Source organism: Musca vetustissima, unplaced genomic scaffold, assembly GCF_032173495.1.
Source record: "Musca vetustissima isolate MV318-11 ecotype Yass unplaced genomic scaffold, APGP_CSIRO_Mvet_v1 utg33778, whole genome shotgun sequence".
Taxonomy (NCBI): Eukaryota; Metazoa; Arthropoda; class Insecta; order Diptera; family Muscidae; genus Musca; species Musca vetustissima.
This window is the reverse complement of record NW_026873333.1, coordinates 13081-22768: the sequence shown is the minus strand read 5'-3', so window position 1 is coordinate 22768 and position 9688 is coordinate 13081. Positions and strand designations below refer to the sequence as shown.

Sequence of the window (9688 nt, the reverse complement as noted above, 5' to 3'; positions counted from 1 at the left end):
AGAATGTTGTGTGTTAAGTTTCGTGAAAATCGGTTGGGATTTAGATATAGCTCCCATATATATTTTCGTCCGATTTAAGGTAAATAGTGTACCAAAGTCCCAATATATCTTTCGATTTGCACGAAATTTGACATAGCCTAATGAATTAGGTCTAGAATGATGTGTGTTAAGTTTCTTGAAAATCGGTTCAGATTTAGATATAGCTTCTATATCTGACCAAATCAAAAATTTAGTATCGGTTGCAGAATGACATGTTTATGGATCCAATTTCATTTTACTGGGCCTTCAAACATACGACATCTGTTATGATTCATCTGTTGAATATACCCAAAGTGGTGAAGGGTATCATATAGTCGTCCAGTCCGACTTTACTACTTTCCTTACTGGTTTTCTCTTGCCTCTTCCCTTCCCACTAAGACAATTGACTTCAATGTACATGTTCCGGCATCAAAGTAAAGTCGCCTTAAACTGTCCATGGCAATGGCTGGAATGGCTTAAGACGATTTGGTTTTGTTTGGTCATAATTACTTTTGACCAAATCGTATTCTGACGGTGCTTTCGGTGCTATAATGTAAATGATATCGACTTTAAAAGAATACAGACATTGGGATGTAGAAGACATGCATACAAACATATTGATAGACAGGCGAAGAGATAGATATTTATTTAACAATTTCAAAATATGTTAAGACTCTGTGTGCTGGGGGACCACTGGACTCCTAGACGAAAGAGGGAGGTTTGGGGCTTCATAATGAAGATGACTTAAATCCAAATGATGTGAACAGATATGTTTGAATATGGACGGCAGTTCTGTGTGGTGACTAAGTTTGCAATGAGAGTATTAAGTGTAATGTAGATGTATATAATTATTAGTGTGTGTGTGTGTGAATGTTTCTGTGTATGTGTGTTTTTGCAGTATTTATGTTCCGAAGACGTGTGTGCAATAATCGAAGTATAAGTCGATTGGTAATGAATATCGGCTATATTTTCTTGGGCTTTGTTTTCCTGTTTTTTTGCCAACCATTCTTGGCTTTATGAAGAAACTTTGTCTTCGAAGATAGGCAAGAATTTACATACTCACATGTGAGAGTGTCTGTGTGTGTGTGAAGATTTAGATTTTACTTTGGCGATTATAACAAGTTGACAATATTTTTGTTGCTGTTGTTTCTGTTTTTTTTTGTAGGCCTTTGAAAAACAGTTTTCATTTAGAAGACACATCGTTTGGTTGTTCGTTGCTTCTTTTCGATTTTTTTTGGCTTCGGTATAAATTCAGGAAATGCTGTTGTAGATAACAATTTTTATGACTTGGAAGTTGTTGTTGATGTTTTTTGTTGTCGCTTCTTTTGTTGTTGTTGTTTCCATGTCTACAATGTTTTTGCTGTTTCTTACTTCTTCATAAGAATAAGTAGTTGCTTTGGCCACCATTGACCATGGAAGAAAATATTGTGACTACAGCCAGCTAGGCAGCCAGGCTGCCTGCAGGGTTACTTGGCTGTTTGATGATTGGTCATCGTTGTTCGCATTGACCAAGGCTAAAAAGGCGTTTTAATATCCACATTAGTTGTGTTGTTTTTTTTTCACTTTTTTTTATTTTATGCAAAAATATTATACGAGCGCGGCGGTATGTTTTATTTATATGTCGCTATGGAGGTATGTTTGTCGGTGTGTGTTGTGGTGTAGTCCGGTAGGGAAATAAATGTTATTTGTTATTTCGATGATGATGATGACGATGATGAATTCGTACATGCATGGATTTTTAAGTTGAATTGACTTTTGTGTCCTCCTTCGAAGCAGAGGAAACACGTAACCAATGCTGTCCATCAAAAAAAGAAGTGCTTGGGAATTCGTATTTTTGTTTTGCAGCTAAATTTCCATGGAACTGATAATGTGGAATTAAGAAAAGATTAATTAAGATATTTAGATATGCAGATTGTGTTGTTTTGATATTTTTTTTCTAATACAACGGATGTTCAGAAATTGATAAAAAAAAATACCTGGTGGTATATTTATTTTAAAAAATATTTTTAAAGGAGATCCAAAGGCGTGGGATTCATACAAGACGTGTTTTTTTAATTTTTTAAAGGAGATCCAACGGCGTGGGATCCACCCAAGGCGTGGCTTTTTTAAAAAAATATTTTTAAAGGAGATCCAAAGGCGTGGAATCCACACAAGGCGTGTTTTTTTTAAATATTTTTAAAGGAGATACAAAGGCGTGGGATCCACTCAAGGCGTGGCTTTTTAAAAAAAAATATTTTTAAAGGAGATCCAAAGGCGTGGGATCCACTCAAGGCGTGTTTTTTTTAAAAATATTTTTAAAGAAGATCCAAAGGCGTGGGATCCACTCAAGGCGTGGTTTTTTAAAAAAATATTTTTAAAGGAGATCCAAAGGAGTGGGATCCACTCAAGGCGTGTTTTTTTTTTTTTAAATATTTTTAAAGGAGATCCAAAGGCGTGGGATCCACTCAAGGCGTGGTTTTTTTAAAAAAATATTTTTAAAGGAGATCCAAAGGCGTGGAATCCACACAAGGCGTATTTTCTTAAATATATTTAAGGGGACCCCCCCATTCTCGGGGTCAAAATTTTTGTTGACTTAATTCCAATCTACACTAATTCAAGAATGTCCCTGCAAAATTTCAAGTAAAAATCTCAAGAACTCTTGAAGATATAGCCGATTTATTGTGCCAGCATCAAGTGACGGCTGAAGGGCTTCTCAAACTTTAAACGCGTTTTTCTCTAAACATTTTTTTGCGAATCGATTTCAAAGTTTTACACGTTTCTCTGTGAGTGTATAGCTATCGTATGAACTAGGATAAAGCCAATCGGTGAAGATCTTCCTTATTTTTTAACTTGGTTTTTGGTAAAAAATCGGCGATTTTCCAAAAATATTTTTTCAAAGGTCCGCCATTTTGTTAATTTTAGAGCGAAGTCAATAATCCTAGTTCATACGAGAGCCAGACATGTACTCTTTCTAACACCGTTGGAATTTTCGGATTCCGATGTTCCAGTGAGGAGTTATCATGCCCGCCATCAAAAATAAGGACTTTTCTTTGATCACAAAAAACAACAACAAAACAACAACAAAATTTTTTTGTAAATTATTTTTCTTCCTCTTTAAATCTTCAAATATATATGTGCAAAGTTACAAACCTTAACAAGCATTGGTATTCATTTACCAGCCCATTTAAAATCTTGAAAATAAAAAAATCGAGAATGGGGGGGTTCCCTTAAAGGAGATCCAAAGGTGTTGGATCCACTCAAGGCGTGATTTTTTTAAAAATATTTTTAAAGGAGATCCAAACGCGTGGGATCCACTCAAGGCGTGGTTTTTTAAAAAATATTTTTAAAGAAGATCCCAAGGCGTGGGATCCACTCAAGGCGTGGTTTTTTAAAAAAATATTTTTAAAGCAGATCCAAAGGCATAATTTTTTTTTTTCATATTTGTGTAACGATCCACTCAAGGCGTGGATTTTTTAAAAATATATTTTCAAGTATCCACGCATATTGAGGACCTTAAAAACATGTTTTTAAACAATCTACGCCCATTGAGGACCTTGAAAAAATATTTTAAAAATACCCACGCCCTGTATAGACCTTGAAAAATATTTTCCAATATTTTGCGATATTTTCACCCTCTTGACAAATTTATATTCTGTACAGCCCCTCTAATTACTTGTCCAGATTCTCTTCACCGTAGGTTGTGCTGTGATGTTCGGCTTTCTATTGTGGCCTATAGATCGACTCGAAAAAAACAAAAAAATTATTGGCATTGTCCTTGACCATATCTGGATCCTCGTGGAAAATTTCAAAGCGATCAGCGCTATATTTTCGCCCTCTTGTGTGGTAATGTAATACTAAATAATATATGAATACCTAAGCACCGGTAAATATTTAAGTGGAACTCCCACATCCGATTACATACGACAATATAATTGGTATTATTTGAAGGCCAGCCACTCCTCTTGGATATCCTGAAGTTCTTGGGCCTTTATTCTTCGGGGTTAAATATGTGCGCTATAGAATACAAATTTTGTCATTTTTCGCACAAAAGTCATGGTCCATTTGACCCGCTAAATATTGACCGATCATTATCAAAACAGGCATGCTTATTCTTTGGCTCGATCCCCATCTCTATGTAGAAATTGGCTATGTTTGGGCCATAATTGCGGTCTCTGGACACACTAGAAAATCAGACAAAAAATGTTTTTGGTCCATTTCATCCCCTAAATATTAACCAATCTTTACCAAAAACAATAGGGGTCTGTCTTCATTGGCCAGAACCCATTCTACATGCAAAATTTCGTGAAGATTGGTTCATAACTGTGGCCTGTGTTGTGTTTACAAATTATAATGGACAGACGGACGGACACACATGTCTAGATCGACTCAGCTAGTTGAGATATGACGATCGGTATACTTAAAGGTGGGTCTAGGACCAATATAACGCGGCGTTACAAAATCTTGGGGCTGCACAAAGCTACAATACCCTGACAACATAGTTGTGTAGGGTATAGTTTTAGTTCTTAAAAAAATTATTTTAAAAATTCTTGCCTCTGGCCCTTGAAAAAAATTTTTTCTTAAAAATAATGCCTTAAAATCCTCCGTATCCTTTTTCAGGACCATTAATATTATCTCATTTATATTTCTAATTAAATTTATTTTTATTGTTTTTCTCATTTCAGATCTCCAATAAAAAGTAACCTTAAAAAACCCATTAAAAATTTACAACGAAGGACCATTTCGCAAGAAAAAACAACAGCCAAAAAAATGCTGCCCACCACATGCTTCTCCCATTAAAACGTAGGGAAGCTTAATTTTAAAACGTGGCATTTAAAGTAGCAATAAAAAATTTTGGCATAGTAAACAGTAAAAAACAAAGCAGAACAAAAAACGGAAACTCGCAAACAAAACCCCCATACACCATCAATACAATCAAACCGAACAACCTGCAACTACAACAACGACACAAAAATGCATCGTAAAACAAATCTACGAAGATATCGTTTCCTGATCACGTATCTGCTAATATGTTCCTGGTGGTGTTATTGTTGTTGTGTCAACAGTTTGCCAGCCAAAGCCTCAGCGCCAAAGGATTCATCCTCACTGCTATTGGCGGCGGCCGATTCTGCCGAAGAGGATGATGTTTTTAGTAAATTTGAAGATATCAGTGATGAACTGATGGTGGATGGTGGTGAAGAGCATGATATGTTGAGGGGCAGCAGCAGCAGCAGTGGGAAGGGTGGAGGAGGATCCCATTGGAATAAATTGGTAGATGTTGATGCCTCATATCCTGATAGTGCAGATGTTTTTAGCCAAGGCAAGGCGGCTTTGGCTCCAGTGTTTCACGAGGAGTCGCTGGCTGGGGGTTTGGGACATTCCGGAGAGGCTTCTTCGGCCTCCGGTTCCTCCTCGGCAAGTAATGTCAATAAAAGTGTCATAGCTGCTGGTACCCTGGATGAATTTGTCACTGGCAAATTGGGAGCCTCAGAGACCGGGGTGACGTTGCCCTATTTCCTAACTGAACCGGAAAGCGTTTATGTTGTTAAAAATCGTCCAGCCATATTAAAATGCAAAGCAGCACATGCCCTGCAGGTAAATAAACAAGGAATACGGGGAATAAGCGGGACGACATGGCAACAACCAAACAAATTGTTGTAGTTTTAATTATTTTTTGTTGTTGTTTTTATTATTATGATTATTTGTTGTTGTTGTTGCTGTTGTTTATTTAAAAAAAACCTACTACATGTCCTTGTTTTTCATTAACTCTTGCATTTTGTTTTTTTTTTGTCTTCCTGCCTTCGTGTGCCCTGATCACCGTCTATTTGCTTTCAATTACGCAGCTGCATTTTAAATGTAGCGGCAGTTCACAACCCCCGCCCTCAACACACGACAAACACGTGGATCCGCATACGGGGGTGCATTTGGAGGAAGTGACTGCAACCATACACCGTGACCTGGTGGATGAATACTTCGGCAAGGGCCCATTCAAATGCGAATGCCATGCCTGGTCGTCGAGGGGTGTTGTGAAAAGTCAAGCGGCCACCGTGAATATTGCATGTAAGTATACCGGTGTGAGTCTCCCACACACAAGGGGAAAGGTGAGGAGAAGGGGGAAACACACGGGGGACAATAATCAAAAATTACAAAAAATCCGAATCCTGCAATCAACAAAAAAGGACATTTCGTTAATTTTCTTGTGAATGTGATAACGAGCAAAACGACAAACACACACGCACTCGTGACCACCCACTGGGTGATTGAGAATGTGCGTGTGTGTGTGCCTGTCACCATCAACCTTTGATGAAATCAATTTTAAAGTCATTTGTAATCATCCTCATCATCCGCACCATCTCATTTGTAATTTTTCGAAAAATGTGTCCTAGTCTCTCTCTCATATTCTCTATCTCCTGATAATGCGTTTTATCCTTGTTGCTGTAATTATCCTTTTTTTCCAACAGATATGCGCAAACAATTTGTCACCTCACCCACATCATTGCGTGTGGAGGTTGGCACTCGTGCCGAATTGTATTGTGAACCACCCAGCGGTTTTCCCGAACCCAATGTCAGTTGGTACAAGAATAATCTACCCATAACGGAGAACAAGGACATTGGTCCGACGGTGTCGGCCACGGGGACATTGGCCTTTCGTCAGGTTACATTGCAGGTAAGTGCAGGGCAGAAATATCATATGTTATTATTTTTTTCTTTGGAAAAATTATTTTTTTTTTAATTTTTAATTAAAAATTTCGTAAAGATTCCTTATCAAGGACACGTTTCAATTTGAGAAGGCTAGGAGATTTTTTTAATTAAAAATGAAATCGGATAGTTTTTGTAACCTCCACAAGAGTGAGATGTGAGTCCTTATTATTTTGTTAGTCCTTGAAAAAAGACTCTTTAAAAAATCCACGCCTTGTGTAGAGGCCTTGAAAAAATATTCTTTAAAAAATCCACGCCTTGTGTAGAGGCCTTGAAAAAATATTCTTTAAAAAATCCACGCCTTGTGTAGAGGCCTTGAAAAAATATTCTTTAAAAAATCCACGCCTTGTGTAGAGGCCTTGAAAAAATATTCTTTAAAAAATCCACGCCTTGTGTAGAGGCCTTGAAAAAATATTCTTTAAAAAATCCACGCCTTGTGTAGAGGCCTTGAAAAAATATTCTTTAAAAAATCCACGCCTTGTGTAGAGGCCTTGAAAAAATATTCTTTAAAAAATCCACGCCTTGTGTAGAGGCCTTGAAAAAATATTCTTTAAAAAATCCACGCCTTGTGTAGAGGCCTTGAAAAAATATTCTTTAACAAATCCACGCCTTCTATGGGCCCTGAAAAATATTCTTTAACAAATCCACGCCTTCTATGGGCCCTGAAAAATATTCTTTAACAAATCCACGCCTTCTATGGGCCCTGAAAAATATTCTTTAACAAATCCACGCCTTCTATGGGCCCTGAAAAATATTCTTTAACAAATCCACGCCTTCTATGGGCCCTGAAAAATATTCTTTAACAAATCCACGCCTTCTATGGGCCCTGAAAAATATTCTTTAACAAATCGACGCCTTCTATGGGCCATAAAAAATATTCTTTGACAAATCCACGCCTTCTATGGGCCCTGAAAAATAATCTTTAACAAATCCACGCCTTCTATGGGCCCTGAAAAATATTCTTTAACAAATCGACGCCTTCTATGGGCCATAAAAAATATTCTTTGACAAATCCACGCCTTCTATGGGCCCTGAAAAATATTCTTTAAAAAATCCACGCCTTCTATGGGCCCTGAAAAATATTCTTTAAAAAATCCACGCCTTCTGTGGGCCCTGAAAAATATTCTTTAAAAAATCCAGGATCTTCAAAATAGTTTTTAAAAAATGTTGCGGTCCTTAAAAAATTAACAAAAAATATTTTTTTTGTTTTCTTCCAGGACATGGCCAACTATACCTGTGTAGCGGAAAATATTGCCGGTAAGCGTAATTCCGATTCGGCGGTTCTCATTGTTTATGGTAAGTGAGAGTTTCATATCGCAAAAGAACCGATTTTAATCAGGTTTTTCTCTCCCCGTGTTTTTAGTTAATGGCGGTTGGAGTTCCTGGAGTTCGTGGCGTGACTGCAAATGTCCCGGTAAGCCGGCCCAGGGTCGCAAACGTACTCGCATGTGCAATAATCCGATACCCATGAATGGTGGAGCCGAATGTTCGGGGCCGACAATACAAAAATCCGCTGATTGTCTACCCTGTCCCGATGAGACACAAATTGTCAATACCGAAGGTTTTGATGTGGCACCAGCCGTGAAGAGAGGTAAGTGAAGGACATTTTTAATATTTTAGGCGTTCAAAGGAGTAAAGGGTATTGAAATCCAAAATTTTTTAAATCGAAGGATTTTTTTTTTCAAAGTTTCTTCTTAAAATTTCTTAAAAAAAAATCCTTCCCCATTAAAGAGTTCCCAAGAAAAATCTCTTTTGCTCCCCCTTTCCTATTGTTGTTGTTTTGTTTCTAATCGGTTGACTGATGTCCCGCCACATTTCAACGGCTGCTTTCAATCTTCTTTCTCATGATGATTCAAGCTCTTTTGTTACATCATCAAACTTAATTAGAGCATTTCCTTGGACCATATGGTCCGACGTCGGACATTATGATGAAAGCCATAGAGGGACATGTGCCATGCTTCAAAACATTTTTTTTTTTTTTTTTGACTTGGCCAATTGTAATTTATTCAAATAAAAATAGAATGTGGACAAAAGACCGCAGCAACAACAAAGGCCGACAATAATTGAGTCAGTGAGTGAATGGCAAGCGTTTAATAAAAACGGAAGAAGAAGAAAGTATGGACTTGTCCGCATAAGAAGATTTTCTATGCGTCTGTCCATCCTTTCCCATCTATCTTCCGTTTCCAGACAAGTAAATTTCGGTCCGCTCATGATGATGATGATGCGGCGAACAATGATGAACCCCATTTAAATTTCGGTTTTTATGATTGTCATTTATGATTTCCATTTTTCGGTCATGTTGTCAATTGTTCCTAAGAAATTTCTATGAAAAATTTAGTGAAGAAGAGGGTAGGAGGGCGAATTGCTGCATGGCATTTCAAATTGATTTCTGCGAAAATATTCTCCCCCTAAATATTTTTTTCTTGTTAGTTTGCAAAGACATTTATTTCGAGATTTTGCAACCCCCATTGTGTCATTGAATTTGTATCCCCCAATTTCTTTGTGTTCTTCTTCGTCGTTCTTTTTCCTTGGAAGAAGATTGCATCATAATATTGACCATTTTTTTTCTTTTCTGCACACCAAAACATAAACGCATAAAAATCCCCCAATAAGCAAATATAAATAAAATATAAAAAATCTATTAAAGACTTTTTGCTTTGTTTGTTTCGCAAAATCCTCTCCCCTATTTTCTGTTGTGTTTACCATTGAGCCTGAGTCATCATCATCTACTTTGTAGGTTATGCTCTATTTGAACAGCAAGCAAACAGCCAAGGCAGACACTAAAAATCTCAGCGCAAAAATCAATGGCAAACAATAAACCGCTAGAATTGATAGGCAAATAATTACTAAGCAAATCCTGGGCACACACACATATATTCAAGGATACTCACACATACATACAAAAAAAAAACAGTGATGAACTATAGGTTGATTTTTTGTAGGTTTACTACCAGGATTTTGAGGTTTTCGACCAAAATTTTCTATATTTACAATC

At 37.1% G+C, this 9688-nt stretch overlaps 1 protein-coding gene across 1 annotated transcript; it reads left to right on the top strand.

Annotated features, from left to right (window-relative positions):
* Nucleotides 1–4968: 4968 nt before the first annotated feature.
* Nucleotides 4969–8284, top strand: LOC133324421 (netrin receptor unc-5-like; the record flags this gene model as incomplete). Its single annotated transcript, XM_061533265.1, has 5 exons — nt 4969–5589; nt 5838–6054; nt 6456–6661; nt 7911–7989; nt 8057–8284. Coding segments are annotated over exons 1-5 (1351 nt in total), but the record flags the coding sequence as incomplete, so codon positions are not given.
* Between the last annotated feature and the right edge of the window lie 1404 nt (nt 8285–9688).